Source organism: Acomys minous (assembly GCF_964271855.1).
Source record: "Acomys minous genome assembly, chromosome: 11".
NCBI lineage: Eukaryota > Metazoa > Chordata > Mammalia > Rodentia > Muridae > Acomys > Acomys minous.
Window position 1 is genome coordinate 111,347,160 of NC_140492.1, and position 18,420 is coordinate 111,365,579.

General features: G+C 46.0%; 1 protein-coding gene across 8 annotated transcripts in view; it reads left to right on the forward strand.

Annotated features, from left to right (window-relative positions):
• LOC311608128 (chondroitin sulfate proteoglycan 4-like) overlaps positions 1-18,420 on the forward strand; it is a 97,602-nt gene that overhangs the window by 64,711 nt on the left and 14,471 nt on the right. The window contains exon 14 of one of the 8 annotated variants that reach the window (XR_014782847.1): positions 14,375-14,501. The exons of 3 other annotated variants lie outside the window; for them this stretch is intronic. Coding sequence is in view for 2 of the 5 variants with exons in the window: in XM_084800409.1 (XP_084656535.1) it covers positions 14,384-14,471 (88 nt within the window). In the remaining 3 variants the exon portion in view is untranslated. Of the gene's footprint in view, positions 1-2,550; positions 3,004-5,208; positions 5,291-14,374; positions 15,282-18,420 lie in introns of those variants that run through there. 4 more of the 8 variants (XR_014782848.1, XR_014782849.1, XM_084800409.1 and 1 more) reach the window with 4 other exon arrangements.

Consider the following 18,420-nt stretch of genomic DNA (forward strand, 5'->3'; position numbering starts at 1 on the left):
CTGTGTAAAACAGATTTCTGCCACATGTGCTCTGATCTAGAAAAGCTGTGTGACTTGAGTGGCCCCGTAGTGTGAGGTCCAGGCAGTGACTGGCTAGCTAGTTCGGAGCACACCTGGACCCTCCTCTCTAAGAGCAAGTCAGCTGAAAACAGTCATCCTCATCATCGTCATCTCTGTTTTAAAAAGATGAGGCAGGAAGTTGCTCCAGCTATGAGGAAGACACCAGCAACAAACTCTGGGCTTTCAGGAGTATTCCGTTAACCATTTAGTCACCAGCACAGCTTCAGCTGTGAATATTAGAATATTCGGTCTTTCCTGGGGCTGGGAAAAAAAAGCTCAGTTGGTAAAGTGTTTGCTGTGCAAGCTAAATCTAATCCCCTGAGCCCACATAAACCAAAAGCTATGGGTGATGACTCACTCGCAGTTCCAGCACTGAGGAGACAGTTGGATTTCTGGGGCTTTCTAGCTAGTCAGGCTAGCTTAACTGGTGAGTTCTAGGCTAGGGAGAGACACTGTCTCAAAAGCAGGAAGGACAGTACGGAGGAACAACACCCAAGGCCAGCCTCAGGCATGTGAACATACAACACCCTTCCTCCATACTCACATGTACACCTGCACAGATGTAAACACACACACACACACACACACACACACACACACACACACACACAGGAGTCATGTCAATGTAACCTTTGCCTTATTTCCTACGAATCCCACGTTCTCCACCCAGACCTTTCCCCATGAGCCCTAGTGTTGTTCTGAATGACACAGCCCATCCCAAGTGCTTCTCTGCTAGTGAGGCCACACTTGTCCTCTTGTCCTTCCCCGAGCAGCATGCCTTCTGGGCCTTCAGGAAGAGATGAGCCTTGGAGAAAACAGAATTTAAAGAACAAATTTCAGAGGACAGGACGTTTAACTACCATTCCTTATATGAGATAAAAAAATCTTCACCCCGTCCCCCATTATATCAGTGCGATATAATTACATTAAAAAGGACCTCATGGACAGACTTGTAACAGAAAGTGCCTCTTAGAGCCTTTTCTGGTTGTGATATTTAAGAGGAATATGTGGCCCTTTGAGTTAGGCATTTTGGCCTCTGGGGACCCAAGCATGGTCCACGCCTCCTTTCTGGTCTACTGTAAAGTTGCCACAGCATAATTCCACTTACTCCCCAAATGGCAGCATCGTCTTTTTCACGAAGCTCATGGTGGGCACCCAGAAACTACCACTTTGAGCAGTGCCTGGTGTTCAGTAAGCGCTCAGTGAAAGGCTTGCAGCTCACTGTGAGTGGTTTCTCAGCACTGTGGCAGGGCATCCAGTGGAAAACAGTGCATTGTAAAGAAGGATTTATGTGCCTTATGGTTTCTGAACACACAGCCGATGACAGTGTTTTCAGGCATAGTGAATCAGTCTGGGCGGGGCTGGCAGGTAGATGCTTGGAACGTGGCTTGTTCGTGTTTTGCATGCAGATCAGCAGAGACAGCCTGGGCTGAAACCAGACACAGGTATTACCTACCCAGACCCTCTCCCACTGAGCCATGTCTGCTAGCTAAGGTTAGGGTCCCAAAGATCCCACAACCTCCCCCAAACAGTTCCACCTCTAAGGACCAGGTGTTCACACAGAAGCCTGTGGGCACATTCCATGCTTAAGCCCCGACACAGGTGTTCTCACTTAATGATGACAAACACTCAATGTAGAGCTTGCTATAAATGCACCTGCCTTCTCCTTTGTAAAAGATAAGGAGGCTAAAGTAAGCTTTCAAGGTCATATATATAGTAAGCTAATGGAACTGCTGTAATGATCAGCTCGGATTCCCTTTCTAAAAGGAAGCACACATGGCCCCAGATGCCATGAGTATGACCATCACACAGACCACAGTTATGGGACTCATATTGGTTGAAGAGGGACATACTTATTTCCTAAGACGTATCACACCCAATGATCAATCCACACAGGGACCAAGGCTCAGCCCCCTTGTGCCATTAGAATAAAATCCTCAAGGTCCATCTCAGCTTCCCAGTCCTTGCATGGTTGGCTTTGCTGAGACTGATGGCAACCTAGCTAGCCACTTCCACTGCCAGACCCTGTGGTGTTCCTTTAATCTCCGTAGTAGCTGATCCCAGGGGCCACTCTGTAGTAAACCTTCTGTCCTCTGCTGCCCAGGAACACATGTCTTGACAGTACTGGAGCTATGACCTCAGCTTTAGCCGTTTGGTTCCTTGAGTTCCTAACCACTGTGTTCTGTTGAAAAAAACCAAGAGAGATGTAATTATCCATATTGGAAGAGACTGCAGCTCGATGTTGAATGTCCCTTCCACTCTGCAAGAAGTGACATCCCTGGGGACTCAGAGAAGCCCAGGTCAGGCAGCACTCATGTGCTCTAGCTTGGTTCTCTTCCCAAGGATGGGCGGGCCATGGCCACATGGCTTTCCTCAGCACAGCTGCATCCCCTCTCACAAGTGCACCAGAAAGTGACAGGAGGAACAGACCCAGTGCTACTTCTCTATGAAACCTCTGTTCAAGACCCCACCTTATGTCTCCACCTGCAGTGGGCCTGTCAGGACCTGGCTCTCAACTGAACACATGCCACTTCCCCCTGCTGGGTACAACTGTGACTCCAGACAAGACCCCGAAATAAGACAGAGCATCTCCTGGTGGACTTTTGTCTGTGTTCTGTGGTGGGGGAGCTATGTGATGTTTTGGCTCCCCAGCCTTGAAGTACTGTTGAATTCTTGCTGACTGGCTCCGATGTCATTGGATTTCCTGGCACTAAACCTGGTACACCTATCGCAGTGTGGGCCACTGATAGAGGCTGGGTGGCTGAGCCCTTTTCTGCTGATGGTGACTGATTTCAGACAGACTAGAGGGTGGACAGCCGCTGACACACCCGGTGTCACGTGCGTTCCTCACGGAGCCTCAGACAGGCTGTTTAAAGTTGTCATTAGTGGTTTCATTGCATGTGGACTCGTCAAGAGACAGGATGTGAGGCAGTTAGAGAGTGGGTCTGCGGCTATTGATGACCTAGACAATGTGAGAAATTCCAGTAAGAGAATGACCTCAGTTTTCACAAGTAGCAAGACAGCTAGCCCTGGGCTTCTGTCTGTGTCACAATGTGTGGTGAGGTAAAAGTTCATCATCCCACGTACAAAACAAAAGATGCTCTGTGGCAAAGACTTCATTATTTCTTATATTCCACTTTGAAAATATATATTTCTGATATATTTAGTTACTAACTTGAAGAAACAGAATAGGAAAAGTACAATTTTAAAAAGTATAAATCTTTCTAACATATAACAGTTTGACATTATAGCTTTCCATATTTTTATAATAGTTTGACGCATAGTCTTCCATACTCTAATCTTATTTTAAGGTACTAGAGCATTTTCTTTATTTTTTTTTTCACTACAGCCATAATTATTTGTTTTGTTGCTGTTTTTCTGAGACAAGGGCTTACTCCGTACCTCCAGATATACATCAGGTTAACCTTGAACTTCAGTGATCCCCCTGCCTCTGCTTTCTGAATGATGTGCTAACAGGCACATGCCACCACACCTAACATTGTTAGGATGACATCTGTGTCAATAGCATCTGCTTCATCTTTTCAGATGTCTGCACCTTACTCAATGCTGAAGATGATTGGTGCCTTGAAGATCACCCACATATTACATTTCAATTCTCCACTAGTGCGTGAGGTGTCTTAGTCACTGTTCTGTTGCTGTGAAGAGACACCATGGCCATGGCAACTATTATAAAAGAAAACATTTCACTGGGGCTGGCTTATCCCATTATCATCATGGTGGGGAGCATGGCAGCATGCAGGTGGACATGGTGCTGGACAAGGAGCTGAGAGTTCTATATCTGGATCCTCAGCAGAAGGAGAGCGACACTGGGCTTGGTGTGAGCTTTTGAAACCTGAAAGCCACCCTCCCCCCCAAGTGACTCACAATCTCCAACAAGGCCACACCCACTCCAACAAGGCCACACCCACTCCAACAAAGCCACACCCACTCCAACAAGGCCACACCTCCTCCAACAAGGCCTCACCGCATAATCCTTCTCAAGCAGTGCCATTCCCTGACAACTAAGCATTCAGATATAGAAACCTATAAGGGCCATTCTTAATCAAGCCACCACATTAGTTTATTCACATTAATTTTTAATTATGATGAATAATATTATAAATACCTTCTTGCAGCACAAGTTTGTTATGCTGTGCTGCAGTTCCTTTAGAATAAATAGAAGCAGTAGATCAAAATACAAATTCAGTGAAGTTTCCAAACTATGAATCAATTATCTCATGGAGAGAGCAAAAGAATTTATATTGTTATCAACCAGCCTAAATGACTGACTGACTTGTCCTGGCCTATGGGCACCATTCGTATTACTTTGACAGGCTACAGTAAACCTTGCTTTTCTGAATTTGCATTGCTTTGTGCAAAATTTTGAATGACATTTCTTCATATAATAATGGCCATTTATTTGTAGTTTACTTACTAATTGATTGTTTGACTCTTTTCAATTTTCCTTTTGTTTATACTTGCCAAACACAGCTAACTGCTGCTCTCCTTGATCTTCAAATTCTATTTTAAAGCCCCCCTGCCCCCGACCCCCGCCAGTGCGTTGGTGTTTTGAGATGAGGCCTTTGGGACGTAATCAGCAATAAGTAGGCCTGAGGATGGAGCCCTTGCTTCATGGATTAGTGCCCATAGCAGAGGGCTCTCCCTGGGGCTCTCTCTCATTCGCTCTGCCAAGTGAGGATACAGTATGAAAGTGGGTGTCTACAAACCCAGGAAAAGCACCCTCCCTAGAACCCAGCCCCACTGGCACCCTGATTGCTGAACTTGAGAACAGGGGAGAAGAACTTTCTCTTATCTAAGCCACTCGGGTTGTAGTATTTTCATAAGAAACCAGAGCCTCCAGCCCACACCCCTGTCCTTACATGTGCATCGTATGTGCATCGTATCTGCATCACCTTTACCTAACCTTTCCCAGTGCTGGAAAGCTCTGTGATTTCCAAGCAATAGACAAAATTCCAATTTGACTGGGGCAAAGGACCAATGACGAGAAATGGTCAGAAAACTGGGTCCCAGTGGTGAAAGGTAGCAGTGATGTGGTGGAGTTGCCCAGGATAGAGTGCGGCAGATAGCCATGTACCCCAAAATCAGTCACGGTCTATAGACAGACGCACTGCTCTCTTCTGTTTCTAGCTCCCTGGTTTCGAGAGTTGTTTATGATGAGGTGCTGGGAAGAAAGTGAACTGAACTGAGGGAGAACAGAGGTAAGAAGGGGTTTCGCTCCTCAGTATTCGAGCCCCATAAAATACAAGTCCTTTAAAAATGCTATTTCCCCTTAGTCTCTTTCCTTTGCATCTTTGTTGGGTCTTTGTTTCTCCACAGAGCTGGGGAGTTTGAAGCCACCTGTCCTATCAGGTTTAAAGTCTTCGCATCTCTTGGTAGTTCCCTGGCCGCCTCCAGCCATCTGTCCCCCGAGTATTTAAACATATTTGTCTCACACGATTCACGTTGACACTGTCATCCCCACTTGCTGAGGGAATTATCTTTTTCATTTTACAAGAGAGGAAATGGAGCGCCTGACAGATTAAATCATTTTCTAATATTAAACGCAGTAACTAATATTAGAGGCAGAACCATAACAGAAAAGCAGTGAGTGGGAGCTGAGAGCCCACGGTGGCAAACGTACACTCATGTCCCTAACAAGGTTCTGTGGCAACAGTCCTCGACTTATCCCAGTGAATTCATATCCACTTGCTATGAAAATCTACACTGAATATGTTTGGGCCTAATCTTTTTTTTTTTCAAGTGGTAGGTTTTTGGAAACTAGACATTTTGGGTGGCCTACAAGTTGGCACAAGTAGCACAGAGTGGTTTTTCAAAGTTTGTTTGAAAGGAACTAGGCCAAGAGAGTCTGGTACCCAGGCTTTACACATCTAAAATACATTCCTACTTGAGAGAGAGAAAGAGAGAGGGAGAGACTTCCTAAATCAGCTCAAAGCAAAGATGGAAATGTAAGCCTTATGCCAAAACTCAAGCCGCTGCAAAGTCTGTTCAACTCCGTCCACGTCAGCCCTGCAGCGAGGTATGTCTGTCACGCAGGCCCCAAACGCTAGCCTCCACCCTGCCAGCGCCATGGTTTGCCTTTCATAGGCAGAAAGCTGGAACGTCCCAGAAGGCTCTGGAAAACCAGGGTTGGGTGGGAAGGGGATCTGTGAGTCCTGGTAGAGGGTGTGGGACCTCTGCTCATCCTCAGAAGCAGCGCTGACGTCAGGCCTTGCCCGCCTCTTCTCAAGCTGCAGGCCACACAGAAAACTCCCTGTTGCAGCTGTGCAAACTGTAGATGCAGGATTGCAGCCTCGACCACTTCCTCCTAGAGTTTCTCTAAGTCCACAGCTTCGTCGTCATATTCTGAGTGAAAACCGAAACTTTCCCCGGTTGGCATTTCTTTCAGTCCCACAAAAACGGAAAGGTGGACTGAAGTTCAAGCAAGCTGTTCCTGGCAGTTGGGCTCAAGAGTTTTCTTACGTTCCTTCTGCCTCAGCCTGGGTGCAGTGAGCTGGCCACTGGGAGCCTCTCCGCCTCGCTCCTAAAAGACCAACCCCTGGGAAATGAGCTCTCTTGGCTGTTTCTGCTGTACATGCGTCCACTTCTGGCTTCAGGCTGGCCTCCTCACCCTCCTCAGTGGAATGTGGCTGGTCTGAAATCTGACCTGTAAGTTTCCCAGAAACGGGGAGGGAACTGGAGACTGTCAATCTGATTTCCCCCAGATTGTCCCCACTGCTCAGATGACCGTCTTCAGGAGACCCCAACACATTCTGTGGATGAGCCATGGCACTATACTTTTCACTGCAGGCACCAAGGAGAAGAAATTGCTCTTCACTCTAAGAGCTCTTTAGCTTTTCATCAAGAGTGGAAGAGAGATTTGAGAGGCAGTGGACCCCTCGGGTTGCTTCTAATCCCAAGTACCCTAAAAATCCCGGTGGTTGCTGGAGACGTAATGAAATGATCCACGGGCATGCCTAGAAACGCATGCGCTGTGCGCCAAGACAAGTGCTCTAACTTCAGAGGACAAAGCTACCAGGGTCTTCACTCACGCCATTTTCAACACTTCAACACTTACCGGCACTTCTCCGTACAGGTGGTTCACATCTGCTAGTTTTCTCAGCTGAGACTATACCTCAGAAGCATCCTTAATGCTGTGGGGGGAAAATCACTGAAGAAATCTTTTAAGTGTAACTCTGTATCACAAAGGATATGGGTAATTTTGAAAAAATAGAAAGATATAAAACCAGAAAGTTGCAGTATGTGTAGAAAAATCAAGTGGGAAGGACTTCTGTTTCCAGGAAGATTAGCATCAACCTTATTGAATAAAATTAGTCAAGTGCTGGTGGCAGAGAAAGTCCTGCTAAGGACGGAAAAGCAAGATTCACCATAGAAACAGGGTGGAGTGTGTGGGAGATATTCAACCCAAGGGTAGGGCTACTTGTGAACAAACAGGACACGCCCAAGGGAGGCGCTGGGCTGCAGCACTGCCCACATCTTGCTCTCAGTTAGGAGGTTTTAACCCCTTTTTGAAAGTGCTGCAGTTGTGAAGGCCTTCACACGGTGCTTTAGGTCCACGTCAGCAGTCTCCCTTTGCCGGTGCTGGAGGGACAGCAACCTGGCAACCAGAGCTCGGCTTGCTCTCCTGCCACACCCAAAGGCCTGAGGCAGTGGCTCCCAACCTTCCTAAGGCTGCAAGTCTTAATACGGTTCCTCACGTTGCATTCCTCACGTTGCGGTGAGCGCCAACTATACATTTATTTTCGTTACTCCTTCATAACTGTGATGTTGCTACTCTTCTGGATGGTAACTATCTGATATTCTGATGGTCTTAGTTAGGCGACACCCATGAAAGAGTCATTTGGCAACCCCTCCTCCCCCTCCCAAAAGGATTGCGACCTACAGGTTGAGAACCACTGCTGTTAGCAACCATTGAACCCTCTTCTCCCAGGTCCACTCACCCATCATGCCGTAGGAAATGTACATCAGCTCCACATGTGTCACAGGTCCAGTTCTGTCACCCAAAGGCTCCCAGCCGGCATGTTTACGTCATCCCATACGTTGTTGCTACAGTGTTACTGACATGCCTCTCACCAGGAGAGACATTCTTTCCCTTGAGTCTGGGGCTGTGTGACCTCAGCTAACAGAGTACTGTGAAACAGTAACATGACCTAAGAGGGGGGTGGGCGACGCGGACATACGCAGCCTCCTTTTGTGATAATGATCTTTACACCCCACCTCTGCATCGTGAGGAAACCCAGTCCACATAAAAACAACATACAGGTGATCCAAAGCCAGGGGACACGGGAGTGAGTGACGCTTAACGTTATTTCACTTCAGGCCCCAGCCTCCAGCATCTCCCAACTGCAGCTCCAGGCATTACGGGACAAAGACAAGCTGTCCATCAGGACAATAACAAATAGTGTGCGCTTTTAGAGTCCAAAGTTCTTCATCATCTGCTCTGCAGTGGGAGATGAATAGTGAGCCCCACACACAGGATGGGGACACAAATGTGTCCCTTAGAAGACATCAGTGGACAGGATAACAGACCCCCAGGCTACTGACACTGTCCTAGGATACGTTCATTTGCCTTAGTGTCTTCGAGAGAAGAAGAGAGATTATAGATGTATACACATTCATGAGATGCTAATTTGAGCATATTTCCAAATTTATGCGTGTGCGTGCGTGTGTGTGTGTGTGTGTGTGTGTGTGTGTGTGTGTGTGTGTAATTGAAGCCAGAATCATTATGAGCAGTAAATGGAAAAACTATCCTGAACTTAGTAGTTAGTTCCACTTGCCACATCATAGTTCATTATTGTTGAAATTTCCCAGTTTTATTTATATATGTACTTACTTGTTTGTGTAATTTTTTTTTTTTGAGACGGCCTCACTGTGTAGCCCTGGCTGGCCCAGCACTTACTGTGCAAACCCAAACTCATGTCTCTGCCTTCTGAGTGCTGGGATTAAAGGCTACTGCCACCACACCCAGCCAGGTTTATTGTTAGAAACTGATCACAACCTAGAAGGCTTAGAAAATGAAAATTTGAAGAAAAAAGAAAAAGAAAATGACAATTTGGAAGTGTTACCCAGTTGTCTGGAGGGATTGAATGCCAGGCGTGTGGATAGGAGGCTGTGGTCTGCAGAGTGCTTGTTGGACGGAAGTCAGCAGTGGTCAAAAAGAAGCCTAGCTGTGGAAATTGGGTGAAGGACTATTTCCAGGATCTGTTCCCTGGTGTGTCTCTCCTTGCTCTCATTCCAGCTGGTACAGGCAATGTCCACAGGGCCAGCAAGTTGTCTCAGTGGATAAAGGGGCTCGCCACCAAGCCTAGCTGAGTTCAACTAAAGTAGCAAGGCTATGTCGCATCAGGACTGACCTATGGAGAAACACCTAGAGCATCAACACCAGTGTGTTGTACTTGAGAAACCTTGGGTTCGGAGGAAGAGGAGAAGGTGGAGTTCTTTTCCTCTCCACCCCCCCCCCCCCAGCTCTGGGTGTGAGGAAGCTACAGAGCTGGGACACTCTCCGCCTCTGCCGCCCTTCGGCCAGATCAACTGCCAGTGAGAGCAAACACATGTATCTTTACTTCTTTTAGTTAAACTGTTCAATCTAAGTCCATTGCAAAGCAGAAAAGACAGCCCATCCTGCAATTCAGCAGGACGGTAGCAGCTTGGCGTTATGTAAATGAGGGCTGCTGTGGCCCAGTCCTCACCATCCAGTCCAGAACTCTGGTAACAACCCAAGTCCCCTCTCCCCAACCTCTGGCAACCACCACCTGCTTTCTGCTGCTACGTATTTCACTCTCCTAGGCACCAAGTTTGAGGCAACTTGCTTGCTTTTGACCAACAGACCTTTCCTTAACAAATGCTTTGAGCCAGTGTTTTTGGCTGGAGAAGCTCTGTCCTAAACTGTTCGCATCTATTTCCCTCAGCTTCCCTATGACTAATATAAGAAAGCACATAAACTGATTACTCAAGTCTTCCATAAAAACATGAAAAACAAAGACCTTTCTATCTCTCCCCACCTCCTATCTGGCATCTCAGTCCACACACTCTTGCATCGCTCATAAATAGAACAAGAAGAGAAGTCCCAGGCACACGGCAGCTCACAACCACGTGTTTCTGCAGTGTCAAGTGATCCAGTCAGCGCTTTTTCTGGTCTCCTCAGATCCTACATGAGCATGCGCTGTTATTATTAGATGTTAATTTGATATTTCATATCGGGTAGAATAGCACTAGACCATCATATTGTTGTTTTAAATAATAGCTAGACATCGTGACGGCCTTGATCCCAGCACTCTAGAGGCAGAGGCAGGTGGGTCTCTGTGAGTTCCAAGCCAGCTTGGTTTACATGGCAAATTCTGTGTTAGCGAGACTTTAATTTCAGCACTCAAGAGACAAAGGCAGCCCAGTCAGGAGTACGCGGTAAGACTTTGCCTAAAAAGAAAGAAAGAAAGAAGGAAAGAAAGAAAGAAGGAAAGAAAGAAAGAAGGAAAGAAAGAAAATCTAGAAAGTGGCTTGTGACTCATGCATTCTACAAAGTACACAAATAACCAGCCACAGTGCCCATCCCTTTGGATTTTGTAGTTCTGGGAAAAGAACGCATTGCTTATTTTCCTAGAGGTACTTGGAGAGCAGCACTAACTGACACCTGTCACCTGGAAATTCTAACTTGAATGTAAAGGAAACTTTCCTCTGGTCAGCTGCACGGGAAATGAGCCTAGCTTCTGAATCTGAGATCTACCACCTCGGCTATCTGGGATCATGTTCATGTCACTCAAACTTGGAGCCCCGTTTATCCGCCCATGAAATGGAGAGAAAAAAAATGCCTTTGAGGTCTGAGTGGGAAAACTATGGGAAGCATTCAGTGAATGGCTAGATCGATATGAAAAACAAAATTGTTGCATCTTAATTAACTCACAAATAAAAATACCACACACCGAGTTTAAAGAAACCAAACGCTTGGCCAATCCTAAACTCTGAACAAAACCCCAAACAAACAAAAAAGCCTATTGCGAATACCACTGGTTAAGATTCTCAGAAGGGTCTTCAGGAATAATACTCTTCTTGTAAGCCAGTCCCTCTCCTGCACCTCTGATCCCTCACCCATAAAGTAGGGATAATAATGTATTCGCCCCATTGGCTTTTGTGAGAGTAAACTATATGCGAACCCCTTAGAAGAATTTCCAGTACAGGATAAGCCCTCTGTAACATCTGGTTGCTTTCAACTTAAACTGAAGCTTCTTTAACCAAATCATAAAGCTATAAACGGCCTTTTGACATAGGACAGCTTAGAGTCAAAATATTGTGTCATCTCTTCCTGCGTCTCGGCCAAGTGTTTTTGCTCTATGGAAGTCACTTCCTGCAGAACTGGAACAGATCAGGTCAAACCGTTCTAAAGGAAAAGCCCCGGGGCTGGCTAGTGAGCAGCGGAAAGATGAATTCCATGTGTCCCTAGACGACCACGCTTGCAGTGTTCAAGAGGAACCACTGGCTCCTCCCAGTCTATGTATGTGGCTCACGGCCCTTTCTTTACTTCTGATTGTAAGTCAAAGATGTAACTCTGAGATGCTTCTGGGCTCAACCATGGTTCCTGAGGGTGGGGCTCAAGTTGCTTACTCTTCACACACTACATACTTCAAGTATGTATTATTATATATATTATTCAAAAACATATATGTGTGTCATTATTAACATATATAAGTATGTTAATGTTATATATAATATGATATTACATATAATATTATAAGGACTATAATAAACATATAAATATTAACATATATAAATATATATTATTCAAAATCAATTAAGCATCTGATGCATAGCCACTAGGCACTGGCATCTAATGATGCAAATGGCTTTAGGGACTGTCCCTGTTATCAGCTAAGTTGTTTTACCCCTAATCATGGTTGACACTTAATCCTCAGTATCTCAAACGTGACTAGGCTTGGAGATAGAACCTTTGTGGAATAAGTGAGTTAAAAGAAGGTTGTTAGGGGGCCTTTGTCCAATCTGGATGGGTCCTGGCACAAGAAGAGGAGCTCTTGAGCAAAGGTGTGCAGTGGGGACACAGTGTGGCAATGCAAAGAAAAAGACAAAGATGCTGAAGAGGCGTACTTTGGGCAGTAACAAGGTCTTGAGGGCTTGGGCTCTGATGAATGGAGTGTTAAAGATTGATGACTCAGTTGATTATTGTGAAAGTGGTTTTGTTTTTAAAAGTGATCTGTTAAAGTTATTTTTATATGGCCGGGCATGGTGACGCACGCCTTTAATCCCAGCACTTGGGAGGCAGAGGCAAGCGGATCGCTGTGAGTTTGAGGCCAGCCTGGTATACAAAGCAAGTCCTGGACAGCCAAGGCTACACAGAGGAACCCTGTCTCGAAACCCGCCCCATCCCCCCAAAAAAAGAAAAGAAAAAAGTTATTTTTATATAACTATGTTTGTTTCTCTCTTAACTCATCTATCGTACAAATATTTGAGACTCTTATATTTGTTTAATAATAAGCTTCACAACACAATAACTGAGCAGTTATTACTCTATTCTTAACTCTCTACGCTAATTTGGTTTCTTCCCAGTGTACATCTCAGAGACATTTGCACTTTGTAGTGACTGCTGTTCTATCTCCTTCTTCTGATCTCTCTTGGACCTCTCCCGTACCTGAATCCCCTACTTCCTCCTCTAACTCCTCCTCCCCTGGCTGGCAGCCCTATTCTCTCCCACACTGAGCAATTGGCTATAAGGTGATTTATTGGTATATCAGGGGACAATTGGGGAGCAGTGTTTACACAACCTTGAGACAGGAGAGTCTCAGAACAAGGATTGTAACCAGACATGGGGGAGGGGGTAACAGAGTTGAGCATTTGAATTACATAATAACCTTATGCCTACAGTGAACTTTCTGGTAGAGGAAGCGAGTGACCTTGTTTACTTTACCACAGCATGTCATAGCACTTTGTGCTACCTTGAGACTCTGCAGAAAAACTCTCATGAGTGTAAAGATTCTTTGATCTTGGATCACCAGGGCCCCAGAACCATAAGCTGAATAAAAAGTTATTGTTTATAGCTTTACCAGTCTGCGGTGTCCAGTTACAGGCACTGAAAGCTCACTAGGCAGCAAATGCCTTAAAATGTGCAATGGTTTTGGAACTGGGTAATGTTCACAGAATGGAAAAATCTAAAGGAACAGACTGGATAAAGCTGCCATTGCTGGGAGTGGAGCTTTAACGGCTCAGAAGACAGCGGATGTCTGAAAGTGTAGATATTTCTTTCCTTCCTTCCTTCTTTTTTTATTAACTCTTCTCTCATATATTATATCTGGACTGCAGTTTCCCTTCCCTCTCCCCCTCCCAGACCGTCCCCCACACCCCTCCTCTCCCTTAGATCCACTTCTCCTTTCCCCAATGCCCCCCACCCCCCAAACCTCAGAAGCTAAGCAAGGTCAGGCCAGCAGGGCGGGGTGCAGGTCTCAGTTATCTTAGAGAAAGGGTGAGTGGTCCCTGGCCTAGTGGCAGGAGAAGAGGGGGAATTCTCAGGCAGGTGTGTGCTGCTTGAAGGATGCGTTGCACTGGCAGCCTCCTGCTATCCAAGGAGCCTGGGAACCTGGGAGCTAGGAACTTCCTTGGAAAAGTTAGAATGTTGCTTTACTGTCCTGGAATCCAGGCACCTGGAGTTGGAGATTCCCCAGGCTTTGGCATTCTCTTTACGGAAGAGACTACAGGAGGGCATGTTCTGACCAGGAGTCTGGCCTGGATCCGGACACAATAATGACAATAGAAACATGAACAGTGTAGGTCACTGTGGGGAGGGCCTGAGACATAAATGCGGAGAAAGGACTTGAAACCAGGGGCGAGGGTCACTCTTGTTATGAGCCTGCTACAGTGAGCTTGGCCCGTGGGTTAGGACTGTCCAGAATGTAGAACTTACATCGCACAGAAGGAATTCATAAGCAAAGCACCCAGGCTGTTGTTGCACGTCTACTTCTGATTGCTTCCAGAAAAAGTGGAGGAGCAAAGTGATGCCCAAAAAGGTAGAGTTTCGTGATTAAAAGATGGGCAAAGTGGAAACCTTTGAAGAACAGTCTCAGTCTGGCCACGGGGAAACAGAGACACTTTTAGGAAAGTCAAAGGGGAGCTGGTTGCTAAGGAGATTAGGCCGACAGACGGGACCTAGAAATCATCACTGAGGTTTCCCTTCCCATCATAGGCCTTAGGCTTCAGAGGACAGAGCGGTTTTGAGGGGGACATGCTCTGGGTGTCCCCCAAGGACTTGCTGCTAAAGCTACCAAAGGCAAAACTACCGTTTCTGTGCTGTGTTCTCCAGTTTCCCCAGATGTGACTCCAAGGGACCCAAGTGTGACTCAAGCCACCAAGCTGGAGGACATAAGCTCTACACTTTGATGATGTCCATATGGTCTTAATTCTGTAAGAACATAGACAGAAGAGCCACAGAGAATTCATGAATGTCTTGGGCAAGTCCCAAGAAGAGACTGGTCTTGGACCAGAGCTCCCACCAGGGTAAATGCCTAGTGGAGCCACCGGAAGACTGACATCCAACCCCTAGAGTTGCATGTAGGTTAAGTATCCTGACAACCCTAGTTATCAGTGTGCAGTACTCAACTGGGAGAGCCGAAGGAAAAAACACTCAAGACTGCCAGAATTGAGATACATACCAAGCCCAGGAAAGCCATACATTTGGTGCTGTCCAGGTACTGAGGGCCCAGCCATTACACCACCGTGTTCGGGGACTGGGCTGTAGAGTCAAGGAAGGTTCTTGGGTGAAGCCCTGATACTTACTGTGTGGAATGCGGTTGGATAAAGTTGAAGTCTGACATCTCCGGATAGCCATTTTGCTCTTGGTTTATGATGGTGGACTCCTTTTTCTCACGCCACCTGATCTGGTAACCCCAGATCTTGTAAAGGTCACATAGCCCTCAAGGAAGATTACAGGCCTGACTCTTTCCTGATAGCAAACACCTGGGGATTCCTAGAGTACCCACCGTATGTTAAGGAGATCCCAGCTTTAAGCAAAGGACCTTTAACCATACCTAGAAGTTTTCCCCCCACCCATAGGATAATAAAGTACTGTATTTCCCTTCTTGTGATAGGACCCAGTGCTACAGCATGTAAGTGAGGTATTGTACCGCTGCATGTAGATTAAGTATCCTGGCAACCCTAGCCCAATCAAATAAGACACATGTGCCCAGAAACCCACTTATCAAGGTTTATAAATAAAGGCTGGCTGGCATGCTTCTTGCCATCCCTCCACCATGATTGTCTGAGACTCCATTTATTCTGGGGAAGAACCCACTGCTGGGCTCCTGGTGGGCAGGCAGTGGTGGCAGAACTGCCTTGGCATCCGCTGGAACCTGCCCCACCACTGTCAGCTCTGTGCTGACCACGGTGAAGCACCTGCCTGGCCCTGTGTCTCACCAGCCCCTGCCTGCCAGCCAGTCTTGGGCTTTGACCCACTTAGCACAGCAGCTCCACCAAGGAGCTGTAGCACTTTCGGTATCATCACAGGCCTGGGGAGCTCCCGCATCTCCACTGCCATCTGATACCAGCTGTCTCATTCTAAAAGAGCTAAACGGTAACACCACCCCTGGTATGACCAGGAAACTGGCCTCGAGCTGGGGACTCAGGCCTCACTATGAGTGCTCTAAGATGCACCGAGCAAGAAATGGGGCCCTGGAACCTTTGATCTGAAGGTCTGTCCGTTCGTGTCCACAAGAAAGCAGAGTGTGAACCAACCCACCCAATGGCGGCTGAATAACATTACTGTGGGCTTTTCCTGTTGGGTTTTGGACTTACATAAGGCTTCTCACTTCTTACCTCTTCTCTTCTCAACTGGGAATGCCTACCCTGTATGTTTTGGAAGTAGATAGCTAGGTTTCATAGGCTGTGATAAATTTATCTCATATCCATGGAATCCTACTCATAGCTGACTGCCATGCAAGTCTAGACTTCTGAGTTGGTGTTAGAATGAGTTAAAACTTAGGGCTTCTGCGGGGATGGTGATGAATGTATTTTGAATACTAAAAAGACATAATTGGGAGAGGGACATAATGCTGTGGTTTCAATATGCCCTTCAAACATCTTGTATTGGGAGCTTAATCCCTAGTCATGTCATTAAACTTGAGAATAGAGCCATGGTGATTGGAGGTGGGCAGGGTGGGACATGTGGGCCAGTCCGTTATTAATGGATTAATGTATACCTGGATTAATGGATTAGTGTATTCACAGGTTAGAGCCAAATGGCTCCCACACTGAAGCAGCCTCTCTCTGACTTGTTCTGTCTCTTCACGTACAACCCTTGTGATATACATACATACGTATGTATATATGCATATGTATATATATAAGCCCTTATAGCTATAATCACTGGACCTTGAACGTCCCAACTTTCAAAGCCATGAGCTAAATGAACTTCATTCCTCATAAATTATCTGGTCTGTGGTATTCAATTCTATTAAGAGAAGATGGGGTGACACAAAAGACTTGTGAGGCAATAACTGCCCTACTGTGGATGACCCTCTTGCCGCTTTGTGGTCGGAGCTCCTGTTTTCCTCTCACAGTGTCTCTGGGCTTCTCTGCCCCAGCAGTCTGGGTCTGGAGCAGAAGGCAGATCAAGCCGGTGCTGGAGCCTGCTTTGTCTGTACACAGAGAACTGGAGCAGGGACAGTGTCATCAGGCTCTGACATGCGCAGGGGGCAAAAATAGCTCTGCACCCTTGTCCCCCACCAAGAGTATGTTGACATGGGAACCTCAGTTTTCCAGAGCTTTCCAGGAGCTAACCTTGGCATCTTTGTTTGACATTTTCCTCTTCTCATTCCTGCTCCCTTGTGCCATTAAATATAGGGCTTAATGCACAGATGAGCACTTTAATGTAGATTCGTCAGCCTGTGCACTCTTGATATTATAGGTTGTGAAATTCTTTATGTAAGGAGCTGTCCCACGCATAGTATGATGTTTATACCCACTAAATGGCAGTGTCACCTCCCCTGCCTATGTAGCCATGACAAGCCAAGATGTCTCCAAACAAACAAACAAACAAAAAACCACTGCTCTATTGCATAGAAATCAGGTTGTCACATATTTTCAAGTAGTTGATATTGGTAGATCTTACTGTGAGGTGATGGAATGAGCACATCGTATTACAACGCACTCTGTCTTGAATATCCTATGGGTATAACAGACATTCTGTTCCTTGTGGTCCACTGAGCTCCTCAGAACTCCAGGTAGTCTGAGCATAGGCTATACCTAGAAACCAAAGAAAACCAGTTTGTTACTGTAATATAGACGGAGGACAGTGTTTCAGATGCTGCACATGCAGGTTCCGTCCTTCTGCTGAAGAATCCTATTCAGTGTGTCTGACAGAGGCAGCTTCTGCTGTGCCGCCTGTAAAGCTTTTCATCGGGCAAACTTGCATACTGCGTGGTAACACCAATTCTCAGACTGAAAGAAAGAGATCATCACTCTGTATTTAGTGTGCATGTGTGGAGGGTACAACATGTGAAAATGTGGATATAAAATGTTAATGTGTATGTACAAATTTAAATTCTTGAACCTTCCATTCTGAGGGTTTTTAAAAAAGATTTATGTCATTTATATGTGTGTGTGTGTGTGTGTGTATGTACATGTGTGTGCACATGTGTGCAGCTGGTCAAGGAGGCTAGAAGAAGTTGTCAGATGCCATGGAGCAAGAGTTACAGGCAATTGTCAACTGCCGACATGGGTGGTAGGAACCAACTCCAGTCTTTTGAGAAGAGTATTTGGCACTCATGACCCACTGAGCCATCTCTTCAGCCCCTATTCCAAGAGATCAGATGCTCTAGTAAGTGCCCCAAGCTTTTTGGATACACGTGATCTCCCCAAGTGCTGCAAAAACATTTGACTGAATTGTGCTTTATTTATTAATGGTAGCAGAGTGGCATTACTGGCCACTCAGGCCCAAAAATCTACTGCCTCAGTTTCTCTGTATTTCAAAAGTGATCAGAAACAGAAAGTGGTAAAGAAAATGCATGTGTTTACCATTTGACCGAGCCAGGAAGAACCCAGTTCCTTCCTACCCTGTATATAGCTGACCTAGCATTTATAGAAAAACACGGGAAGGCCAAATGTGTGTGTGTGTATGTGTATGTGTGTGTGTGTGTGTGTGTGTGTCTATATGTGTGTGCGTATGTGTGTGTGTGTATGTGTGTGTATGTGTGTGTATGTGTGTGTATGTGTGTGTGTATGTGTATGTGTGTGTGTGTGTCTATATGTGTGTGCATATGTGTGTGTGTATGTGTGTGTCTATATGTGTATGTGTATGTGTATGTGTATACGTGTGTGTATGTGTGTGTGTGTATTCGTGGTGAGACACTTTAC